This window comes from Camelus ferus, chromosome 19 (genome assembly GCF_009834535.1).
Source record: "Camelus ferus isolate YT-003-E chromosome 19, BCGSAC_Cfer_1.0, whole genome shotgun sequence".
Classification (NCBI taxonomy): Eukaryota; Metazoa; Chordata; class Mammalia; order Artiodactyla; family Camelidae; genus Camelus; species Camelus ferus.
The window spans coordinates 21278570-21304444 of record NC_045714.1 but is presented as its reverse complement, the minus strand read 5'-3'; the positions used below and the strand labels follow the sequence as shown (position 1 = coordinate 21304444).

General features: G+C 47.6%; 1 protein-coding gene across 10 annotated transcripts in view; it reads right to left on the bottom strand.

The window, feature by feature from the left end:
• The window catches only part of KIF16B (kinesin family member 16B), a 243920-nt gene that overhangs the window by 51156 nt on the left and 166889 nt on the right, over window positions 1-25875 (bottom strand). For 5 of the 10 annotated variants that reach the window (XM_032461798.1, XM_032461797.1, XM_032461800.1 and 2 more), the window contains 4 exons: window positions 25355-25507; window positions 23434-23530; window positions 22667-22717; window positions 7908-8030 (listed from right to left, as the gene is read on the bottom strand). In XM_032461798.1, coding sequence (XP_032317689.1) covers window positions 7908-8030; window positions 22667-22717; window positions 23434-23530; window positions 25355-25507 — 424 coding nt within the window. Of the gene's footprint in view, window positions 1-7907; window positions 8031-19080; window positions 21368-22666; window positions 22718-23433; window positions 23531-25354; window positions 25508-25875 lie in introns of those variants that run through there. The other 5 variants (XM_032461793.1, XM_032461794.1, XM_032461795.1 and 2 more) reach the window with 3 other exon arrangements.

Genomic DNA, 25875 nt, shown 5'->3' with positions numbered 1-25875 from the left:
CCATCAACACGTGAACAAGACAAGGACAGTGAGGATGAAGGAAGACGACCATCGTGGCACCACGGAAACAGTGGGTGAGGCAGCCACGTGGGCCCCCTCTGGTCCAACCCTCCTCGGTCACAGGGACATCCTCACACCGAGAGCTGGGGAAACAGCACACGTGAGGTTGGGGAAAGCTACACAGAAAGTAGAAATAGACAGTAGAGTCTTAATTTGCCCCAAATTAAAATTGGGCCCAGAATGAGGTGCTGATGCAGAGATGAGGGACAGAAGGTCACTACACCAAATAAACCAGGTCGGACACCCAACTGCCTTCCTCAGTGCTGAGGACGCAGGGCATCGCTACCACGTAACTTTGAGGAGCAAATTCATTACTTCTCTCCCACCGGCTGGTTCTGCTGATACAAATCCATCTTTCCTGGGCCGTAAAATGATCAAACGCAACTTAAACACCATAAATGTGTCCACAAGATGAACTGCAGTCACTTATGGACAATTCTCCATTGAGTGCTTTCCACGTATTTATGTTACATACATATTTTGCTGGTTTAAGGATGGTTGATTTTAAGACCTGTCATGAGTACATATTTGCGTGTGTACATCTCCCGTATAAGAAGCAGGATCAACAATTTTTCATCCAAAGAAAAACACTCCAACCGGCCCCATGTAAATAAGCAGTTACTTGCAGAGGTCTTTTCAACAACACTTATTTTTTTTAACATTTGGAGGAGCTTCCTCAAGTATATACCAACGAAGTTCCTTGGATTTAGTAACAGTTTTGAGAAAATGGTCTAATATCAACCAATATTTACTAAGACAAGCTTCGTCAGATTTTGGCAAAATATAGTCTTATGCAGCAACGTAACTATGAACACACTTCAGGAATCATGAAATACATTACAAACAGAGTCTGGCTTTAGTGAAAAATGATTTGGGGGTAAGAATGAGTGCAAGTAGGTGTGAGAAAAAAACTCCCCCCAAAACACATCAAGAAACAAGAGGTGGAAGGAAAAAAAAAAGAAAAGAAACCAGGGGTGGTCTCTACACGGCCTTGAAAAGGGTGGGTCCTGTTAACTGAGGCGCAGTCTGTTTCTGAACATGGTCCTCGGGGTGTGCAGGCGTGGGGATGAAGGCCACAGAAGAGGGCTGAGGCCAGCACCTCCCTGCCCCCACCCCTGCCTTAGCAAGGGGACAGCAGTTGGAGCTCCCAAGGGACATCTAGGAAGGGAGGGAGGGAACACTGGTGCTTTGGGGAGAACATAACTCTCTAAGGGGGTATTGCCAGTTCTCTGCTCTGAGATGTGCAATGAACTTCCCTCTTTGGTTCCCCAGGGAAACTTCAACCAAGTTTATATACTCTTCCGTCTGGGAAATCAAAGGAGTGCTGAGCTCTGCTGCCTAGTGGACACAAAGGAAAAGACACTGTGTCAGCGACCATCCAGAGGACTGGAGGCAAGGAGACAGCTGTCATCTGAACCATGCAAGTCCTCAAACTGTGTAATGAGGTCCTGAACTGAGCATGTGCCACCCCCCCGCCCCCGCTGCAGTGGGCCCCGTGAACCAGCAGCTCTTCCAGCTACAGAAATTCCTAAGGGAAGAAGATGGGCGCTGGCAGGAGGACGTGGTCTTAGGGCCAGCGCGCCGCACAGGGAAAGGGGAGACCAAGGTCCAACCCTCCATCTGCCCCCATCTGGCGGTAACGTGGAAGGGAGGTTATGGTGTTTAGAGAGTGAAGACTGCTGGAAAGAGGAGAGCCATGCAGATGTAAGATTATTCAGCCAGGAGATGCCCCAGACATCCTCTGTGCAGGTGCATCACCAACAAGCACAGACAGTGGCTGGAGCCTCTGGCTTCTGAACCCGGTCTGAACCTGGTGCGCCGCGCAGAAAGGAGCCTGGCGGTAGACCGCTGCGCTACACCGTGCTCTGCACAACCACAAAGTGATGCAGAATCAAATGGGGCTTTCTAGCCGGCCAAGAGCTCAGCTTCCTCAACAACTAGAAATATGACTTCTTTACGCTTCAGCTTCAGCACCTCCACAATGCGGGTGATACCGTTAATTTCAGTATACTTAACTTTATACAGTAATTTGAAGGTAAATTAGATGCAATGTACAAAGACCCTAAGATTCTGGTAAGATGGATGCCTTTCAAATCTAAGATCATTACTTCTCCCCTCCCCTAACACCTCTGTGAAACAGGTGAGGAACAGGGGACACTATTCCACCTTAAAATGGTGGGAAATTGCAAGAATGACAGCCTATAAGCAGTTCTCCTTCAAATTATCCAGGCATTCAGAGGCAAAGCACAGAATGCAAACTCTATACCAGTCATCGCTGGAGACTGGAATAATGAAAAGCTCTGAATGAAGACAGACCTGGGTCCTGACTTTAGCCCAGTCACTAACTAGCTGTGTGACTCTGACTAAGTCACACAACCCCTCCAGCCTCAGTTTCCTCATCTGTGAAACGGACTCACAACACCTGACCTATAGATGAACTGAAAAACGTGAAAGCAACTGGCAGAGCTCTGGGGTGCTCGGTCACCGTAACTCCTGCACCCTGATCGCATTCCTAGAAAGGCCTTCCATCACGCACTGTTATGTGAAAGGCCAGGGTGCTGGTGGGCAGGAAGTGCACAAAGGGAAGTTCCTTTTTGTGTATATTTTAGATGAATTTTGATGATTTCTACATATTGTTTCCATGATGATTTGACCACATTTTCCCCTGTAATTATTATGATATATTTTAATTATGTCCCATTCAAATAAAAATGGATACTTAAAAAAAAACAGGGAGGGGGCAGTTCAAACCATTCTGTGACTGCCTTTAAAACAAATTTTATTCTGGGAAGACATGTCAAACGCCCCCAAATTCTGAAATTAAGGAAAGGAAATATTAATATTATGGAAAACCAAATTTAAAATGAAAATTCGAAGGATGGACTGCAAGGTGGTAACGGCTTGTGTTCTGTGCTTGCGACTCCACCTCACTCCCCGTTCATCACTCTCACGTGTGCAGCACCGACTTTGTGAAGATCAACACAGCCACCCAAGTAAAGCAATATAAAAGTTTAGTTTTGGGTTGAAACAGGGAAAGGGAAAAAAATGTTTCTTTCTTATTCTTTTCAGTGAAAGGCAACATTCTCAAAGAGATAGGAGGGATGCTTAAAAAAAACAAACTTAGGATAAAATATGATTCTTTAAGTCCCAATGTTATTTCTTTCATTTTTTATTTATGTTTGAAAATAGCACACAGATTGAATATTTGAATGTAGATGGACCGCATCTCAGGCAACGCTCCGTTTGTCTCGGCTCTGCTCACACACATGCAGGGGAGTCAATTTATCACGACATAAGAAGCAGAGACTCAGGAGCCAACACACAAATCCTTCTGAACGTTTACATCCTATCAAGTGGGGAGTATTTCTAAAAGATGCATGTGTGCACAGTTTATCAAATAAATTGGAATGGCTCTTGTTTCTGTTCTGCCAAATAAAGAGAAACTTCTCTGACTGTAAATGTGACTGCTTCAGCTCCCAGACTGCACATTTTCTGGGCATTTCCTCCTCGTGCCTCTTGGCAGGTCTACCCACCATCAAATTCTCTAAGTTTGTCAAAACTTAAACAGTTGGCCCAATTTACAAAGTGCCTGTGACTTGGCCAGAATTCAAGAAAAAAAATGAAAGCACACAGAAAAATAACTGCAAAATCTGAAAACAGGCAAGGATTTGGAAATGGTCAGTGTCCAGGGTGACACTAACATATGGCCTTGACTTCCAAAAAGTGCTGGAAGTAGTGATGATTATCCAATAAAATAAGGGAGGGGGCGGCGTGGAGATGACAGCTTTCTGCACTGTCGGGTGAGAACATGCCAGCAAACGCCAACCTACAAACCACAACGTCTCCACACAGTGGGGAGCTGTTTAGTAACAAAAAGAAACAAGTTACTGTTACACTTAAGTGCACGGATGGGTCTCCCAGTCACAGGAAGCGGGGGCAGAGGGGCCCGGAAGAGTAAATGGCCTCATCCCCACGGCACATCCAAACAGACCCAAGTAATCCGCAGTTACGGAAAGCGGGTCAGGGCTCGCCTGGAGCATGAGAAACTCTCTGCGATGATGGAAAAGTTCTGTCCTGATTGGGGTGCTCTCTCTAGGGGGTGCACACGTATGTCAAATACACTTAACACATGCGCACATTTCACTGGGTGTAAATTATGCCTCAACAAAGCTGATTTAAAAAATTAAACATGACCAAAACCCCCAAATTTTATACTAATTGACTCTCACAGTTAGTTCATAAAAGAAAGTTGTTTTTTATCCCCCAAATAAAGACAGAAAAGACAGTCCTTTTGAATTAAAAGCTCTATTTTTCCCATTTTAAAGCCCAGTGATGGGAGCCTCCTCAGGACTCATCAGGGAATTAGATGAGCATCTGGGAACCACCTTTCTCTTCCTGACTTCCCGCAAGGTCCCCTCCCTGCACCCTCCCCCGCACATTCCTTTAACAGGGAGGAGCATCTGGCAACTAACAGATCAGGCTGGAGGATTGCAGCTACCAGACTGGGCACTAAAATGGAAACGGGCAGGAATAAGGAACAATTTAAGTAACTAATAAATTCTATTTAAAGCAGAGAGTAGGAAAGGGCAGGAGGTAGAGGCAACAGGAAGGGAAGGGCGAGGGAGAAGCTGGCAGACAAGCCTTCTGGAGCTGCCACCCATCCACGTGCCAGTGTCCTCATGGGCTCTTGGGGACCTGCCACCTCAGCCACTGGAGACGTGTGTCTGGTGGGTCCCGTGTGTGCCTGAGTCAGCTTGGCTCCTTAGATGAACTGGATATAGACTATGTATGTATGTATGTATGCGTCTGTCTGTCTATCTGTCTATCTATCCTTCTTTTCCTTCAAAGAAGCTCTAACTAGAATAGACTCTAAGAAATATATACACAAGATCTTGTGGTAGCCCACAGTGGGAAAAAAAATGTGACAATGAATATAAGTATGTTCATGTATAACTGAAAAATTGTGCTCTACACTGGAATTTGACACAACATTGTAAAATAACTATAACTCTAAAAAATGTTAGAAAAAAAAAAGAATATCCTCTAGGAAAAAAATAGAATAAGAACACTTTCAAAAAAAAAAAAAAAAGAAAATAATACTGTGTACCTTCCTCTTCTTAAAGCCATTGGCTCACCAAGAGAAGAATTTAGTAGCAGCCAAAATATTACCCTGAGTGTGACTTTTTGTTCTAGAAAACGTTGCCCGTGCATGAAATACAGTGATGGGGACAAAAAGGGCTGGCATAGCTGACTTTTAAGCTGAGAAACACTGTGGGGGAATAAATGACAAAAAGGAAAACAAAACAAAAAACCCCAAGCCCTCAGTAAGACACAACAGCACATGGAAAGTCATTAAGAGGTTTGAGTCCCAGGGTGCAATCTCACTCACTCCTGACACCTTCATATTTTTATTTATTTTTAATAACAAGCACTTGTCCAGCACTCAGGATGTGGCTGGAACACTTCCAAGCTCTTCACAGACACAAGCTCCCACGGTCCTCACGCCAACCCAGCCAAGGGACTTCCTCGTCCCCATCTGAGGGGTGAGCCCAGCGAGGTTACGGAGGAGTCACACTCCCCCGGCACTTTTCCGACAGCTACGCTTCTGTTCCAACTTGGCTACTTTGTCTCATTCTAGGCGGGAAAGAATATTCCCATCACATTTGTTCCTAGTACTGGGCCCTGCTGCTTCTGTCATTGGGGTACCCCCCCAGCCCCCCGGAACAGGGGGCCCTCAGTCCACCTCCCCATGAACGCACGAGACAGCCCTTCCTACTGGGAGCCCTGTGAATTCTCCAGACACACGGTCCCCGCCCACCTCCGGTGCTGACGAGGACAGCTCCTGGGATGAGAACAAAAAGCCAGGAGGAGCAGGACACGCCTGCAGACAGGGCTTTGATCAGCTCAGAGAAAGCGGGCCTGGATTCTGAACGGAGCCGGCTACTTCCTGTGTTTGGTTTCCCTAACTTGCCTTCACAAGGGCATCTTCACAATTCTGGCCAGCTCTGCATACGGCTAGGACTGTAATTTGCTTGCAATTTTTATTTAAATCAACCCAGTTAAAAAAAAATTAAACACCTTCTTTATTCACATCTTCAGTTCTATGCATGAAATCAATTTAATAGTTATATTTTCTTAACATATTTATCTATTAAAATAAAGGAAACTTATGCACCCATTGAAATCACTGCGTGTCCCCCAGTGCTGTGCGTCCTGTGTTTTGGAGAATTCAAAATCTGAGCTGGTGAAAGCCAGTTTCTACCCTCTAGTTTAAAAATACGGAAATAACACAAACACACCTTCGGAAATGGTCTTTATGTATGAATACATCATATACGTACAAACGGAACTCTACACACACACACTCTTAAATGGCTGAGGAAAGAAAGACCAGAATTAGGCATGAGGTTGGGGGCATGAGGTGGACGTACTGGATCGAGGACATGGTGGGACATTTTAATGAAAAAATGCAGGATCTGGCCAGTCAAGTCCAACCACCACCACCACCACCACACAGGTATCATGTCTTTTCAACAGAAATCTCAAATATATAAACTAATGCACAGCTTTTGTTTTTAAAAAGGGAGGGAAACTCACTATATAGAAATAAGAATCGCCAAACTTCATTAGAAAAGTTATTTGCGTTGTTTCTCAAGGAAGAGTGAAAAGACACACATGCCTCAAGGTAGGACCCTGGAGCCCGGGGCTCCCCTGAGACGTGCTGGGAGGTGGGGGAGGGGGCTGGTCTCCTTAGCCCTCCTCCCTCCACAGCAGCTCCAGGCTTATCTGCTTCTACAGGGTCCTTCCTCATAAGAGATCATTTGAAGAAAGGGCTCAGCTAAGAAGAAATCTGGAAACCACTGGTGGTGTCCAATTGCCTCTTTTACCAATGAGGAAACTGAAGCTCAGAGCACGTCAAGAGTTTGGGTCACTCAGCAAACCACAGCTGAATCCGAGTCCAAAGCACTCGACCTCCAGATTCTGGTGTTTGGCCTGACCAAAGCCACCTCCCAGCTCTCCCTCCCGCAGCCAAGGAATGGCGATCCTCCCCGGCGCCGTTACATCAACGCCCTCGCCTGCCCTTGAAAACGCAGAAGTGCGATGCGCCGTTCACCCCGAGGAGGGGGTGGCGGACAGCAGTACTGAGTGAGCTGTTAGGAGTCTGTGGAAGTCAACTAGAAATATGATGAAGTCATTATTTTGGAAAGGGATGATGTGAGTTTAACAGGCACATCTCTTTCTGAAAAGTTGTATAAATCAAGTAATGCCTGAACAGATTATTAGGAGAGCTTCCTGATGAGCAGCAACAGAATCACGCCAAGGGAAACAGCAGTAGGAAGCGCGGCGGCAGCTCTGACTCCTCCTTTATCATCCACCAAACACCAGACTCAGCGCTTCTCACGCATCTGACATCCCCGTAGTAGCAGAAATATTATCGGCCCCAATTTTATAGATTAAAAAATTGAGCCTAAGCCACGGTAGGGTGACCAGCTGTCCTGGTTTGCCCGGCAGTGAATGGTTTCCTGAGGTGCGGAGCTGTCAACACTGAAAGTAGGGACAATCCGGGCAACCGGGGGAGGGGCTGGGGCTGGTGACCACACCTGTGGGGCCGGTCAGGGATGGAACCTGAGGGTCTGCCCGCCTCCCCGCCCGCCACCGCCTTCTCTGGGGTAATTCCTCTCCACGTGTTACAGGCCAGACTTCCACACACTGATTTAAAGAAGGGCGTGGCCAGTACCGTGGGAAACACGTACACAGGTGGCTCCATCTCCCCTTACAAAACAGACAGACGGCACCGCAGAGCCGCAGGCCTCCACCCTCCAGAAGAGTGAAGAGGGGACACTTACCTTGACCTCAAACTCGAAGTGCTCGTCCTTCCCTTGCCCGCAGAGCACGTAGCGCGGAATACTAATTTTGATGGGGTCCTTCAGGTCGCCTGGATTTGCTCCCAAAGAGCGAGAAACCATCCTCTGTCAAAGGCACATTGGGGAGGAGAACAAAGAGATGGAGATCACTCGACTGCCAACACCACGCGCTTCAAGCAGAGAACAGAGCATCGGACCAGCAGGGTTTATTTAGAAAAGTGCCGGGTCCCTTTGAAAGAGAAACTCTGAGTCTCTCTCACGACAAAAGACCATGTCTTTAGGGATGCCACTCCAAAGAGGCAGGGCTAAAGCACTTCAAAATGTTGTCTGGCTTTGATGTTCCTTCCAATTTACAAGAACAAGTGAAAAAAGGGGCAGATTACACATCTTGAGTTTAAAAAAAATCAGTATAAACCAGATTCTTTGCTGAAAAGTCTTGATCACGGAACAGCTTCTTTTTCCTTCCCAGACTGTCAGACGGCTGCACGTAAAGCAACAAGGCTGGAGATTTTATTCAAATACACATGGTTAACTTCTGGGCATTTTCGTAAGGCAGGGTGGAGTGGAGAGGTCTTTAAACCACCATTAAAAAGAACCCCAGGTGTGTTCTTGAGGCGCCTTCTGATTAATAATCAACTTAGCTCTGACAAACGCTTATGGTCTGGATGGTGGGGAGGCTGAGGCGCCTGTGGAAGATGCATTTAAAAAAAACTTCAAAATGAGTTCTCTTGAGTGTGAATGGGAGTAAGTCTCTGAAAAATCCTTACCACTTACACTCACCTAGGGCTTTAAAAAACATAATACGTTTTTGAAGCAGTAATAACATAATTAAAATAATAATGATACTTAGCATTTATTGAACACTGGACTGTCACCTAGAACTGCGCTGAAGGCTGATACGCATTGTTTCATTGAATCCTCATGACCCCTCCCCACCATGAGGCATTAACCATTATTAACCCAATTTATCAGCTGAGAGGCCCAAGGCCGAGAGCGGAGGTACCTTGTAAGAGTTTAGGTAACTTAGAGGCAAGTGGTAGAACCAGGATTCGAACTCGGGTTAACCGAGAGGGCCCACCGGTCACAGCACTGCACAGCTTTCATGAAATTTCATTTGTCCGTTTATTGAAGTGGAGTTCATTTGTAATATTGTTTTAGTTTCATGTGTACAGAAAAGTGATTCAGTTACACGTATATATTTTTCCAGATTCTTTTCCATTATAGGCTATTCCAAGGTACTGAATATGGTTCCCTGTGCTGTGCAGTAGGGCCCTGTGGTCTATCTGTTTATATATGGCCGTGTGCCTCTGATAACCCCCGACCCCAATGTACCCGCTCGCCCCGCTTCCCTCTTGGGTTATCGTCAGTTTGTTTTCTATGTCAGTCCTGTTTCTGTTTTGTATATAGATTCCTTTGTATTATTTTTTAGATTCCACATATAAGTGATATCATACAATATGTGACTTTCTCTGTCTGACTCACCTCACTCAGCAACTATCATGAAATTTTAAAATAAGCCTGTCCACCAAAGATAAGAGCTAATGAACACTTCAATGCACACAGAATTTAAGAGGACAGAAACCCCATGATTATTCAGTTAAACTCACTTATTTGACCAAAAAGACAAGGCAGGCATCAAGCTGCATTTCCCTCAGGCAGAAAGGGGTCCTGGACCTTGGACCCTCAGCTAGGTGTGGCAGGAAGGTCCCCTGTGCTGTGTGTGAAAGCTCGGGCCTCTGGGTGACACTCAGTCATGCAACTGGTCTCAGGTGGCCGCTTGGGACGGCACAGACATCTCGGCATGATCTGAAGTCACCAAAGCCTTTTACAGTATCTTACTCGTTCACTGTGTGGCTGGTTACCCAAAACAGGAGCTGTTCATCTTCCTGCAATGGTACCTCTGCACAGCTGTCCTTGGTGTCAAAAACCACAGTGCAAACGCCTAAAAAGAGAGCTTCTCAACATGTGTATTGCCAAAGACCTTTCAATTCACAAGAGTATATTTCTAAATCACTGTAAAAGTAAACATTTCCCAAAACATGGAATGTGCTTATCTATTTGAAGGTGAAAAGACAGAGAAATAATCCAGTGGTTCTATTTATTTTCAACAAACAGATTTAAGAAATGTCTTTGACCTCAAAGGCCACCCACGGTTTAGCCATGGAGTCCTTGCTCTGCGGCCTTAACTCTGAAAGTCTGTGGGGTGCTTATAACTATATTTTTCAAGCAGGAACATAACCTCTTTTCCAGATGTGACCCGGTCCCTTGGGAAATGCACTGGGTGCAGCGCACGTGTGCCTTTGGAGTTGCGAGGGGAGAGGCGTGGGGTCCGGAAGCAGAACCACCCCAGCAGAGGGGGGACGCGGCTGCTGGGATTTTCAGCAACAGTTGCTAACACCAGTTTAGAAGTCAAGACCCACTCGCTCCACCTCGGGAGGGCCCTGGATCCTCCCTACCTGCTTCACCCAAAGGCCCTACGGCAGCCACCTCTGCACAGCCACAGGCTCCGTCCTAAGAGGCAAGAATGGAGAAAAGGAGGAAGGAAGAAGGGCAGTGACTGTCCCCCTTCGATCAATAGGAACCGTGTATTATCATGTGTATTAACGGGACCTCAAAAAGGAGTGCATGACAATATCAACGTGTGTAACACACTCGGTCCTGAAACTCGACCCTTGCCTACCCCCTGAAGCAATCACACAAGAGGGGCGTGGGCTCCACGTGGTGTTCACTTGATGGACTCAGAGGCAGAGGAGCAGACACAGGATCTGGTCTCTGAGTCACAGTCGCCCACTCTCTCTGCGCCTCCATTTCACCATCTACAGAAATGGGCGGGGAGTTTTCCGAACCTCATCCACGTGACAGGAACCCAGCTGTGAACAAGGCACAGTCCCGCCCTGTGGGACAAGCAAACTGGTAATTGCAGCAGGATTAGACAGTTACTGAGTGAAAAAAGAAATGTGCACATTGCTATATAAATGCCGTAAATTTTACTAAGGAAAAAGAGCAGTCAAAACCGCCCAGGTACGCTGTTAACCAAGCGATGGAGACCTAACTGTGACCACCCAACGCCTTTTCCACTGGCATCTCCCGCTAGGACGCGCAGTCAGACATCGCGGGCTTTCACTGATCGCCAGCACCGGGCCAGGGCCAGCAGCACCGGGCACCTTTGACAAAGTGTCTGTAACCTCTAAGACTCTTAGTGTTGTGGCTGGAGAACAGGTTCTTGCCTCGCGCAGGAAAGAATTCAAGAACAAGGCGTGGTAAAGTGAAAGCCAGTTTATTTAGAGAGAGACACACTGCGTGGACAGGGTGTGGCCCGTCTCACTCAGAAGGGAGAGCGGCTTAGGAGACGCACACTCCAGAGGCAGAGTGTGGACCATCTCAGAAGGCAAGAAAGAGGGCGACCACAAGGCACAGAGTTGTTAGTTTTCATGGGCTCGGTAATTTCACAGGCTAATGAGCAGAAGGATTGTTCCAATTACTTTGGAGAAGGGGTGGGGATTCCTAGGAATCGGGCCCCCACCCACTTTATGAGCTTTTACGGTCAGCCTGGGAACCGTCACGGTGCCACCGGGTGAGCCAAGAGGCTCCAGGTCTACTGGAGGCCAAAGCTTCCGCCATCCTGGTTCTAACCAGTTGGTCCTGCCCTCAATAGCTGGGTCATTCCTTCAGTGGTTTGCCCTGCCCCCTTCCCTCCTGTCTCAGTTTTTCTCAGCTGCATTAGGTTTTTTCTTTTTTTACTGGAGTACAGTTGGCAATGTTGTTAGTTTCTGGTGTAGAGCACAGAGGTTCAGTTATGCAGGTGAACATGCTCCTTTTCATTCTAAGCTGTTACAAGGTGTTGAATACGGTTCCCTGCGCTGTACAGTAGAACCTTATTGTCCATTTTATATACAGTAGTATTTGCAAAGTTTTAAACAAAGATTTGGTTTTTCTACTCTAGGTGGACCATATTCTAAAGTTAGCAAACATTACCTTAACTTTCTGTTTTTCTGTGTCAGCTTTCTAAGTGGGTTAAGACTATAACTGATGGTCTGGTTATTACATCGGCATTTTAAGACTAGAAAGTTCTCTATTTCTAAGAATAAATAATTGTGAAATTGATTGCTAATGAAAAGTTGCTTGAAGCTTAGGCTCATAAATCCTTCAAAGAAAAAAATTACTGCCTTTGATAACTGAACTGGGTTTATGAATTCTGTAGAGACCAGTTATCCAGGAGAAACTGGATCTTACAACATTACATGGCCCCCTAGATCCAGGACAGCCCTTTACACACCAGGACATGCACGTGACCTCAAGAGGTGGTTCTGGGTGGTATACAAGGGCCACTGTCCCGTTCAGGGCCAGACAGTGAAGAATAACTGAAGAGGACATTACTGTTCATTATTTGCACGTTGTCAGAGTCTCACACTGTTGCCTGTGGCCACAGTTCACTTCAATCTCACCTGACTGCACAGTGACTAAAAATTAACAGGTGTAGAGAAATGAACACCTGCAGAAATGAATTACAAAGAATAAGCCAGGGATTCGAAGACATCTGAGCAAAAGCATAGAGAAAAATCAAAAGAGTATGTGTTTCCATCAAATCACTGCTGCAACGTAACTTGTAGACATTACTTTTTGAAGTCAATTTGATGAGAAACGTTGAATTCTCAGGATACAGTATGAAAGGTTCCTGACATTCTCAGCTATGTTTCTACTGAGCAGGAAGGAAAACTAACATAAATGTCTCCTGAATTTATTTTTTATTTGAAAGTAGCTGTGTTTTGAATATCTTGAGTTTTATGGTAGGCAAGTAAATGTATACTGTGTCATATTATATCCTATTACTTATGAGAGCTTTTAAATTTCTATGAAATTATTTATTTTGGAATCAGTCAGTTTCTTGGCATGTGGCAAAGAGGATTCTTAGACCTGGAAGGGGAAGCTGATGACATGTCACAGTTGGAGGTAAGGAAACAGGAAAGTCTGTATGTTTGGAAGCACGTCTTGCAGCGGATCTTGATAAAGTCATAGGACACGTCAAGGAATTTTAAATGCACCGTGGAGTGGTTCTATTCAGAAATAAAAGGTCAGGGAAAAGTGAGTAATTAGCAACCTGGATTACATTTCTACACATAAGAAATACCATCCTTTAAAATAAGATACAAAGAAATATTTTTCTGGTAACTTTGAGTGAAACAATGTACTGTGTCAACAAATACACTGTTTTTCCATTGATGGGGAAACACTACAGTTGGGACCTCAGCCAAAAGAAGCAGACAGAACACAGGCTACGTTTTGAATGTGCAGATTAGCATCTTCTCTTCGGCAGGCTGTCTCCTTCAAAAGGGGCAAATTAAGGAAACTAATAGGAAGTAGCATTAACAGCCACTCCGACTGCTGTCGGCACTGCAGAGGGCACGGGATGGACCAATTCTACAGGGAGCCGTCAGCATTTCCTCCTAAATGCTCTAATTACATGCCAGATGGCTGAATTCAGTATGTGCTTTAACTATGACAAGGTCAGACCTCAGGACTGCCATCTGATCTCCCAAACATCCAAGCTTTACTTCTAAAATACAGGCAAACCTGGGCTTTTATCAGATTTAACAAAATTAGTTAATTCTCCTTCCTCTGCTCCAGCAAAGCCCGTATTTCTAAGTCCTTCTTTTTCAACCACACGTGCCACAGGATAGTTCTGATTAGAGCTATTTATGCATCAAGTACCCACTGTAACCCAGCAGTTTGAAAACGGGGGTCTGGGGCAGAGATGGCGAGGATCTGTGACATTCTCAAATACGAGCCATGTCATGAGAAACTGGGCATAGAGGTAACCTGTGTGGGCAGGTGCCACTTACAATCATGGCAAAGAGCCCAGACGTGCTTGTGTTCCTCTGCAGAAGGTGAGGCTCCCTGTGCAGAGAAGGGACATGGGGCTAGTACCACACCACCTCTGAAGGCTTAGTCCAGACAACGGAACGGGATTTGCTAAGGCACGTGGCACTCCCGCCTGGTACCCACGGTACCATCCCTGTCAAGGTCAGGACTTACAGCCCGACACGTGGAAACACTCTAACTGTGTCTCATTTTAGAAGGTGAGTTTAGAAGACTCACATCAGGAAACAGAAATAGGAGCTTTCAATCAAAGGAGTATTTCTTTTATCTTGATCTGCATCTATATTTATACATCATTAAGGATAAATTACAAGTTGTGTTGGATCCAGACGCTTGTGGACTAACTTGAGTTTAGTGGTTTGGGGAAAAATTCCAATCTGTGATTCTTACTAGATTATTTCACCCATGTGGATCTGAATTGATCAACACTGTTTCAAGATTTGAAAATGCTGAACATCTGGCAAATGTTTCAACTTGAAAGTACTAAAAATGTCCCCATCTTTCTCCAAAGAACGTTAATGGTCATTGTCTCTGGATAACCCGTCATTCAATGGTCAGTTTAAGAAAAGACTAAAAAGCAGGTCTGGTATGACTGACTGAGAACATGACAGTAATTGCCAAGTGGCCCTTGTTATTAAATATGATGACAGGCAGTTCAGGACCCCAGGACGGAAGGGCAGGTCTTCTCCCTCCTGGCCTGATGACGTCTCTGAGGCCCCAGCAAAAGCACCGCTCACCTTCACCCACTGACTCCTGCTGAGCCCCGGTTTCGGCTCAAACTGTGCTGAATTCTAAGGTTCAGTAGAAACCAGAGTCAGGGGTGGGGGACTCGTGGGGACTCTCTATCAGGTTTCTGTAGAGCACACATTCCAACTGAAGGAGCAACTCTGGGCACACGAGGTCATCAGTACCACATTGACACAACGGTTATATCCACGCTTTTCTCCTACAGGAGCCAAAATGCAGGAAGTAAAAAGGAGACACACGGCATACAAGAGACAATGGAATTGCAAAGAAACTTGTAAGGCAATTAATTCCTAAAAAAAGAAGAAAGAAAAAAAGAGAAAGAAAAAAAAACTCATAAAAAGAAAAATAATCTTTAATGTCTAGAATTCCAAGAAAAAAGCTTACAAGTCAGAAAAAAATCAACAATTCTTCCAATTATTCATTCCTATGGGAAAAAAAAAAAAAACGTATACAGGCAATGTTGAGAATAACCGTGACTGGGAGGCAACACTGTGCAAAGAACGCGTGTTCTCGGGTAAGGTCTGGGCTTGCGTTCCAATTCTCAATCGAGCCATCCTTTCAGATATGAACTGGAGCAGGATGACAATCTCCCAGCCCAGGAGAACCGCTGTGGGGCTCCAAAGGAACAACACGCGGGAAAGAACTGGGCAACGTAAGTTACAATATAAAGGGTGACTAGGGTGTTACCACCGTAATCCACTGTGTCTTCAGCAACAGAAGACTTTAACAAGACGGTAGAATAAAAAACATGAGTAGTGACTTATAACAGACTCTCCTTTACACCAACTGTGTTATTCAGTTCCATTCCTTATCAAGGAGGTTTTTAAAAATTACAAGGGTGCATCTTTAACAAGAGATTGGACGGTGGAGGTTTGGAAACTGGGTTGTGTAAGAACCAGCAGAGGGACTGAAAAGCCTTGGAGGTCAAGAAAAAAGCAGAAGAGGTGTGAGAGAGAGAGAGAGAGAGAGAGAGAGAGAACTGTCTTCTTGAAAGGGTTGTGACATACCAGCACTGTGGAACAGACTTGTTCTGTTCTGTGACAGGGACAGACAGACAGCAGATGGAGACCATGATCAGGAAGGTTATGGGAAGAACGGTCTAACAGTGAGAGCAGGTCCCAGGGAATAAGCTGCTTCAGAGACAGACAACGGTCAGCCCATGGAGGTGTCAAGCAAAGATGGAAAATAAGTTCAGCTAGTCACTAGTGCCTAGATACCTCCATTAAAGAGAGGTCCTACAAGTTTTACCTGAATGTTATCGTCATCGGACTCTGGGGACCCTGACGCAGCTCAGCCGTGGTCCCAGTTCTCTCTCCCAGCAGCAGGAAGAGGGGGAAGAGCAGCAGATACCCTCGCTATGGCTTCTCGGTGAATGGAGTGCACACTTCCTTGCCCCTTGACTTTGGACTTGGAGGTGTGACTTGTGCTGGCCAATGGGATGTTAGCAGACATGACGCAAGGTTGCCTTTTTGTGCTTCTGTCAGCAACATCATGACCACTGCCCCTTCTGCACAGGCCCCAGAATGAGACATGTGGTGCAGACCAACCCTCGCTGAGCTGGAGATGACCCCAGCCCACGCCAGAGCTGCCTCAATTGACTTACAAACCATTAGTGAGAAAGGAAAGCTTTTTCTTTTGTACGTCACTAAAATTTTGAGGGTTGTTTGATAGCTGGCAATAGCTGACTGATACAACACTTCTATCACAAAAGACACGTTAAAAAATGAAGCAGTGCTGTCTAACTGTGTTACTATATTAACAAAGGACCCCGTTAGAAACTGGTCTATCCAACCATCTGCTTGACCATCAGAGAAGCACTAATAAAACTGCTCTGATCTACTTATCATTCAAAACTTTAAATCATCTAGGAAAAAGAATGTAAATAAAAATTACTATAATTACTACTGCCGGAAGGCATAAGCATTCTCTCCAAAGGATGTGCACACATTTTTTTCTTACGTAATAAGAACAGGGAGACAAACTGTTTTGAAATGTTTTTCAACAAAGACTAAATAAATTCACCCTGCCAACCGCAAGTCTGCTAAACAGGCAGCTGTGTGCAAAATGGATTTTAATCAAATCAGATGAAATCACTGTTTCAAAAGTACTCAAAGAGGTATTGTCTGGACGGCACTAATAAGCCCCACGACGTAAATGTTTATGCCAATATCACAACAATGCTAACTGCCACTTTAATAAAGTATGCATGAACCTGTTTTTTGTTTTCTGATGCAGGAACTCATTACAACGGAGGAGATGGTCCTCAGGCTGGATGGCGAGGCTCCCGTGCCTGATCCACTAGGGCAGGCTCCCGGCTCAGACCTCCCAGAGATGAGCCAGCGAGCCAGAACGGGGCCCTAGGATGGAAGTCATGAGGATAACAGCACAAACGCTACTCCCCCAGCTTCTCCAGGCATCACGGCAACCCTAAACCTCACTTCACGGATGGGAAATCAGTCTCATACCGGGAACTGTATTTGCTCTCAAGGTGGGAGGAGTGACATGTAAAACCCGAATTTCTGGAGGCTGCGTCTACCATGTAGGGAGAACCAAACGTGCCCCTCGCCCTGGCCGACTTGGACCATTAAGCAGACTGAAGGAGGTACCGCTGGTAATGGGATCTGCATGCAAGCTCGTCCCTGCTACATGTCCCATCAATGGACAACATTAAACACTGTGATTTATAACATAGCAGAATTACCGTTCTCACCTATGAGGACCAGCCTGTCTGTCTAATACATACATACCACTCTGCTAAAGCTGTGCGCTGCTGATGTGTTGTTTCCTCTCCAACCACAGCATCCCTCTGCCGGCATCTCCGACTCCACTCTCTCTGCCCTTCATGACCACTCACTCTGTTCTTCTTATCAAGAACAGGTGAGAAAATACACAATGAGACCATTTAAACTAGGGAACATGTTACTGATATTACAAGACTATCATGGTTTATTTTGGAAATTTCTTCCATGGTAGAACACCTACCAGCCAAGACTGGGAAAGGGTAACTCATTTTAGTGATGTCCTTATCACAGACTCAAAAGCCTTCACATATAAGGCAATAGGGTGTGTGTGGGTGTGTGTGTGTGTGTGTGTGTGGGTGGGTTGGTGGGTGGGTGTGTAGGTGTGTGCACTGTGGAAGAGGTAAAACATCTGAATTCTATTTCCTCCAAAAGACAAACAGCCTCACTTGGTCACCGCCAGCCAGCGTAAGTGGACCCTGCCATACTCTGTAGGGTCCTGTCTCTCCCTGCTTGCTTCCCCAGGACCTGGGAGAGGAAGACAAATGCAGAAAACATAGACCAAGTAAAGCACCTCTCGGTCACCTCTGCTGGGGAAGAGGAGACATGTGCACTCTGGCCAGTGGGAGCCGGTCAGTTTCTGGAAGGATTAGCCCTGACATCGGCCCTGTCATGGAGGAGGGATGGGGGCTACAACACGTACGGTGCACATTACCCAGAGATCTGGTCAGAGCAGAGAGTGACCCCTCCAGGCCAGGCTAAAACGGCCGAGCGGCTCCACTGCGGATGGCACTCCACCAGTGGTGACCGCGGGCTCAGCGGGACGCGGCTGCAGGGAAGGAGCGTGGGGGGGGGGCAGGGGCGAGGTGGGCATCCCTCCTCCTGAGACTGTGGAAGCCCAAGGAACAGGAGAGCATGGGCAGGGCAGCCCAGGTCGGATGAACTAACACTCAAAGACGTGTAAGCCGATGCCTCAGAGAAACGTGAACAGAGGTGGTCTGTAAAAGGGAGAGGGTCAGCCAGAGGAGGGAGATGCCGAGAGCCCAGTCTGAGGCCTCCCGCAGGGCAGGAGGGCGACACCTGAGAGGTGCCTGCCAAGGGGAGACGGGCCTGAGGCCGCCCTGGGTGGGGACGCGTCTCGAGGTGAGGCCAGCAGGACACCTTGGTCAGAGGCTGGGAGAGGGGGTGAGCTGAGGGGCAGGTGGGAGGGTGGCCAGGGAAGCACCGAGGCTCCGAGGTGGCCTCTGTCTGCTAAGACAGCAATGGCGACCGAGCAGGAGGGCAGTGCACACCAACACTGAGAGGGGCCGGGCACGTGGGGGCAGGTGGCCCAGGGGAAGGGGCGTCAAAGCTAAGCCAACAAGGAAAGAGCCGAAATCACACACGATGGAAAGGAACAGTCCAGAAGACGGAAAGGAGGAAGGAAAAGTGATGACCTGAGGGCGACGACCCCGCAGGGTCCCACATGTCGTGGGGGGAGGGCGTTTGCAAGCCCCAGGGCATCTGGGGAAACCGGACGCGTCACTGCTGCTCTGCTACAGAGCCGTCCCGACCATGGCCCGTGCGGGGGGTGTCGCGAAGGCCCCTGCCAGACCCGGCCCCTTCTCGGGCAGCCCAGATCCGCCAGCCAGGGCCAGCAGAAGCAGACGGACTCTGAGGCCGAAGGCCACATGTCAACATGAAGCTGACAGAGTCGGAGCTGCTCCCCTCAGCCGACAGCGCGGTGGGCCCAGCGCACAAGGCTGGGGTCCAGGAGTGAAGCGGGAGGCGAGAGAGGAGCTGCACCCGCACTCTGCGATCTCCTCTTTTATTTTACTTTTGCTACTTTAAATATTTACATTTTCAGTTTATACAGGTCTGCATTTTTCCAGTTTCAAGTCAGCTAGCTACACGGAGAAGCTACCCCTTGTCCTGGACTGTTTTCATCATGTTTACTTTTATGAACAATTTCGAAAGACATGCAGACCATTCTTACACGCCTGCGCCCTAGAGCCTTGTCAAGTGTGAGATCAGCCACAGAGCCTCATCGTGAGAGTTCAGGGTCAGTTTCCAGACCTCAGGGGCCACACTCTGACCACCCTCCGGACACAAGGTGCTGGAGCACAACTGGACGTTCTGGGCTCCTCGAGAGGGCTCTGCGGGACCGCTTCTTGAACCTGCCGCTAGTTGGAGTTTTTGCAAGAAGACAAGTTCCACCGTTGGTGGTGTTTTGGTCTCCGGAACGACAACACACCTGAACTCACTTAGAGCCCGGCACCGGGTCACATCAAATCGCGGCCCTGGAGGCGGCGTACTGAGTGCGCGGGTGTGGGGGTAGAACACGCGGTCCTCCCTCACCAGGGCAACGTGGGTGTTCAGAAGGACTAGCGACTGGCAGTGGCCTTGGCCGGCGTCACCCTCGACTCTGACCGTCGTGTAGAGCAACAGCTGAACCTCTGCCAGGGAGGGGACGCTGCCTTCCAGATTTCTGTGAAGAAAGTAAATCAGGTCCACCGAAGTATTCTGGAATTTGGATGACCACCGAACGCCGCTGGCCAAGACTAAATCAGGGACGTCTGCCCTCCAGTCGAGAGAGAGCTGGACCAGATCTTGTTGGAACAAAGGATGGAGAGTGCAGGCAGTGGCCTCAGCCTCGGACGTCAGGACCCGCAGGAGGTCTCGGCATATCTGTTGACAGAGGTTTTTGTTGTAACTAAAGACGGTGAGCAGGAGACTCTCTGCAGAGCCCAGGAGCCGAATGCTCTGCCCACCAAAGCCGACGTGAATCTCCTGCAGCCCAGAGAGCGGCAGAGCATGAAAAACGCCCACAGAGCCCGGGTGATGCCCGGACGGAGCCAGCGCGTACAGAGCTGAGTGGACCAAGAGCAGACACGCCGGCCGAGGGGCGGGCTCCGCGCAGTTCGCCACCGCAAGCCAGTACACGCCTTGGACCTCATGAATGTCGCCTACAAGTTCTGGCAGGGAGGCAGCCACGAGCTCCAAGAAGTCTTTTAAAGGGCACTCTTGAAGTTTCAGCATCTGGTCTGGGAATCGCACGAGGGTCTGCTTAAACACGGAGCCCCTTCCGGCATCTCCAGGTTCGAGGCAGCAAACGGAGCCCGGCGAGGAGTCTGGCAACGCGGCAGCTGCGGGGGCAGGAGGCAGGGCTGGTGCCCTGTAAGGCACTGTGCTCCCTGCCGGCCCAACAGCCCCTGCCTCTCCACTGCTGCCGCCAACCTGAGCTTCTTCGGGAGAAGAATGAGCTTCAGATGATGCCCCACGTGACTTCAGGAGCGTGTCCAGGGGTAAGAGTTTCAGGATCGGCAGCCTGCCAACAAATGCTGCTACGTGGGTGGTGAGGCTGCTGGGGTCACACAGGCTCCCCACTTGCCTGGCGTGGCTGATCACCCTCGTGCCCGCCTGCCACAGGTGACTGCTGGTGTCTTTATAAAGGTCTGAGAACCGGTGGTAAAAATACCCCAGCCCACTGTTTCCCTCTGTCCTGAGGGTCCTCGGTGACCCCGGAGAGCGGACTGCTGCAGCTGCTGACTCTTCCTCGCCTTCCTGCTCCCGACAGAGCTTCGCAGCTGCTGCCCTTGGAGGAATGCTGTCGCCAGAAGCGCCTTCAGAGACGACGAGGCAGAGGAGCTGATGCTGCCAGGTCTGCTGGCCCTCGCTCCCTACGGACACTTCCCGGAACGTGCGCTGCAGCAAAGTCCAGCTGGACGTGATCCCTGGGCTGTGCTCACCTCTGTGAGTCGTCGGCTCACAGACATTTTCGGACTTACCCTGAGAATGTTCTGCGACGCTGGTGCTGCTTTCATTAAGAAAAGAGAGTTTAGGTAGATCAGAATGTTGTGGTTGAAAATCACACTCAGGATGACTGTATTCGCAATCACTGTTGTGCAACGGCCCGTGTGCTGCAGGCTGAGACCCCCGCAGGTGGGTTCCCCCACCTGGCGCCCAGGAAGGGGCGGTGGGGCCAGAGATGCTCTGGGTTGCGGGACGGCTCTGGCGGTGGTTCTGGTCCACCTCCCTCCTCTCCTCTCGGCCAGGAGCATCCAAGACATCTTCGGGCAGTAACGGGGCAAGAGAGCTTTTCTGTCAAAAACAGGTGAAATGAGGGGTGGCACCTTTCACGACTCTTTTGCATGTGAAGATTCCTGCAGTCATTGGTTTCATCGTGTGGATTAATGCAGAGGTTAAATCGAAAGCCTACGCCATTCATGTTGATTGATCCATGATTTAGGAACAGAGAATCTGATTCACACACAGAGCATCAATTTCTGTAATTACATCTCTTACAAATCGCCAGATATTTTGGTAGAAATAGGTTGGATGGGATTGGTCTACAGTATCCATTTCTTGGTCTAATATTTCATTTACTCAAAAATAAAATCTTAAGAGTTTTGATTCAATCTTCAAAGTGTCAAATTTAGTTCTGAAAATTAGTCCCTGACCATCTGTGCAAAATGGAAGCGTAATCAGGGCATAATTGATGCAAAACAGAAACTGACACGCATTCCAAGCCCAGTCATGTTTGTCTCGCCTCCTGGTTTGTTTCACGGGAATCTGTCACTATATCTGCCCTGGTGAGACGGCCATCACGGTGTCTACAAACCAGCATCAGGAAAGGGCCCCCGCCAGCCTGCGGCAGGCCAGGCGCGTGGACACAGTGTTCCGCTCTTCACAAGTTTATGGGCTGAGGAGGCAGACATCCAGGGAAGACGGCGTCACTCCTGGGTGGCTGGGTTGAGCGCGTGGTGGCGGCCACTCGGGCAGGCCTCCCGTGGAATGCCCACCCCTCCACTGCTCACTCTGTTCAATGATGTAAGACTCTTATCATTTCGTGGTTTTTCTTTTTTTATTTTTTAATTTAGGAGTGTATGGGAAGGACAAGTCCCTCAGTGCAGGAGAACAGAAGTAAAGCCCTACAAATCGTACGCCCAAATAAGCCCTGGCTTGACAGTCCTCCAGAGAAATGAGCTAATCAACCGAGAGTGTTTCCTCCGTACCACTGCCAGCGCGCAGTCTGTGAAGCAAGCAGGGCTTCTCAAACACCAAGAAGCACTCGGCTTCAGTTCCAAACCCCCTGTCTGATCCTGATTACATAATTCTGCCTTTTAAATGCAGACCAAGGGAAAGGATACTGTTACAAATGAAAAACTGGGCAAAGGGCCTCCACCACAGCTCCATGCAGTTCAAATAAAGTCAGAGCAGTTTGCAGCCGGCAGGATTCCGTTTAATTTTAAGTCATATAATAGCTTGCCTTCCCTATTAGCCATTAATCTCACTGGGACTTCAAAATTCTAATTATGCAACTAAACATTAAGGAAATTTAATCACACGAGCATGCCGTAATTTAAGACGACCCCATCAATCTGAAAAGTCATTACCTACCTCATATTTTAGCTTACGTTGAATGGTGCCATTGTGAAGTTTCTCATTATCCTGAAAAGAAAATAAAAGCCCTCTATATTAAATTATACCATGTTCACAGAGGAGGGAAGAGAACTGATTTGATTAGAAATATTTATGGGAACAAAATTCTAAAGAAACATACTTGTCATTCAACAATGATAACCCTTCTAGAGAATTTCCATTCCCAAGGAAAACCTGACTGTATCGATCCATCTGCCTGTAAGAGGACTTAACCATTTATTCTGAGGCTTAAAACTCTAAGAATAATATTAAAGGCAAGATTTCCTCAGGACACTTCTTAAAGTGCTGGGTAGAAATGAAATGCATTTTGATAAAAACTAACTTGTCACAAGTATTTATCTCCTCGAAGGCAAAATTGTATTTCTACTTGGGATAATTTAACCAGTAAATGAAATACTTAGGGAAATTGGCTGTATTGTTGGAGAAATAAGACAGGTGTTACATGCAGAATTTTTATAAATCAAAACAAAGTAAATTACGTGTTTTAGGAAGCTTCATACTCAGTTAAGATTTTCCCCTGTAAGTTCAAATTTCTTAAATAAATACTCTTGAATTAACACCATTTGTAAACAGTTCAGCTCCACCCAAGCAATATTTAATTTTTCTAGAACATCCTACGTCTTAATTCTCTCACTGAGAAACAGTCAGTAAAAGACCCACTGCCGGCTACTTATTGAAAGGTCATCGTGAAAACCAATGACCGTATTGTCTGCTCCTTCACTCACCTTCCCCGTATCCGCAGGGGGACTGCTGCTGCCACCAGTCAGGCGATGCAGGTCCTGGAGACGTCTCTGGACTTCTTCCTCAATGTAAGCACTGATCCTGAAAACAGAGGACACGGGGGTGCTCGACCTCTTCTAACCACACAGGGCATTTTGAGATCCTTCCTTTATTCTGCCCTTTATAACCGAGAACCTTCTTGTTCTAAATATCAAACGTAATGACAACTCAGGACGGCAAACATTTTTCTACTTTCTAAGACATCCAGTGCCACGCGTTCACTGTCAGGGTTTTCCCCAAACAGGAGAGAACTGGATGGATGGCAGGATCTCGGGAATGGAAGGCAGACTAAGGGACCCCATCCAAATCTCTCCTGGATTTCCTGAGCGGAGCCCCTGATGCCGGGGAGGGGAGAGTCACAGACACTGGTTTCAGACGGCTGTGGTCTCAGGACCACACTTCACTCACCGAGCCTCAGTTTCCTGACACACAAAACGGTGATAGCTATTTCTCACAAGACACATTTCAGAGGATTAAAAAGAGAAACAAAAAGAAGTGCATGTACTCTCTACAAATCTTCACCACTGGACAGACAGTGTCTCACACTGCTCCTGCTCTGTCTGGTCACCTTTCCTTGGCCGAGAGATGCCACATTTGAAAGGTCTCTACCTTCCAAAACTCCTGGCAAAGGGACAAGACAGCCAAAGCCACAAGCAGCTGACTTTTGAGGCAGTTGTCAGTCGAACATCTGGTGCCCCTTACAGTGCAGGGGCAAGTGTCTGAGTACAACCACCTGCCCGGGAGACCAGAGAACTCTGGTTCCGTCTTAAATCTTTTGAGTGGCTCAGACCTGTCCAAAGGCAAGGCTCACTCAGGTCTAGGCTCCCTGACCCCAGTCCTACAGACACTGAATTAGATGGATTATCTGAGATGAACTGTTCAATATGTTTACTTCTAGCACACTAGGGAAAAAATCACAGGTATAACCCTATAAAATAGCTCTGTACTGTTGGCCATGGCTAAACGACCTTCTGATATGTTGGGTACAGAGACGAATGCTTCAGGTGAAACAGCCCGGAAGGATGGAGTTAGGGTAATAAAATGCAGTATTTACCTGTGACTATTTCAGTAAAGAAAACCACGTGTGAGTGCACCCGAGCGAAGGCCTCTTACAAATGAATTATCTCCCCAGACAGACCTTTACTTAAATTTTAAACAAGCATCACAGAAGATGCAGACTTAGGTTTAGAGGACTACAGAGGCTCACGCCATGCTGAGCACATTCTGAGATCCAAATATCCATCTCCTAATGCCCAGGGCTCAGACTGCCCGATGTGAAATGTCCCTGTGACACAGATGGGGTCGAGGGATGTAAGAAGACTGATCAAGTCGATGTGCCCAAGGGCTCTAAGCACAGAGCAATTCACAGTGCCACTCAAGGCGAAATCATCTTCCTATAGGGACATCAGATACATATTTATGCTAGCCAGGATCGTTCCGAGTCGACGGGGGCAGTACTTGTGACACCTCATCTGTTTGTAATCAATGACTTCTGTAAGCTGTCAGCACAAGGTCCTTCTTCTTGGTATAATTCAATTAACTCTGCTTTTCTGTTCCTCTCAGCCTGACCTGGCATCAGTCCTTTCTCGATGAGCTGGTTTCCCTGAACCTTAATTCTACCTTCTCACGACGACCGCTTGCACCAGAATTCCTTGGGTTTGGCTGGCCAGGTCTCAGGTCTGGGGACCTTTAAATGACACCTCTGCCTCACCCCACCCCGGGCCAGGCAGCAGCTGATCAGGACAAAGTCTGTCTCAAGGACACACACTGCTTGTCGCCTTTGACATACAAACTGGTCGATATAAAGTACAGTGAGTCATTCAGTCACATCAGAAGCAGGCATGACATCAGTTTAGTGTCCAGTACCTGGCATCCATCAGAGGGACCAGGTGAGACCTGGCAGCACTGGACGGGAGGCTGGAGGAAGCAGGCTTTCCCTCCGAGGTCCCAGGATGCCCTTTCTGACCACCGTCAGCCTCGCAGACCTTCTGCTTCAGCTGCTGGATTTCCTGCTCTAACCTGCAGAGATGCAAGTTCTGTGAATCCCTCCGTTAACAGCATCTCCTGAGCACCTGCACTAGAAACCAGGGGAGACCCAAACAAAAACAGTGAAAGAGCTTCACCTTCCGGCAGAAAAGCTACCCCATATCTGTGAGACAAGGTATGAGATGTAACAGGCCACCAGAGGGGTTCAGGACAAGTTTAGGGCAAGTGCTCTGGCATCCAAAAGTTGGAGAGAGCTCTACCATCAAGGGCAAAGACATCCCCACTGTGCTCAGCAAAGCCTCAGAGGTAGATGCACAGGATTCTGAGCCCCAACCCCGGCTTCACCAAAATAGCTGCTTGTTGACTGTGTATCAGATCCCACTAAACACTTCTGTTTGACC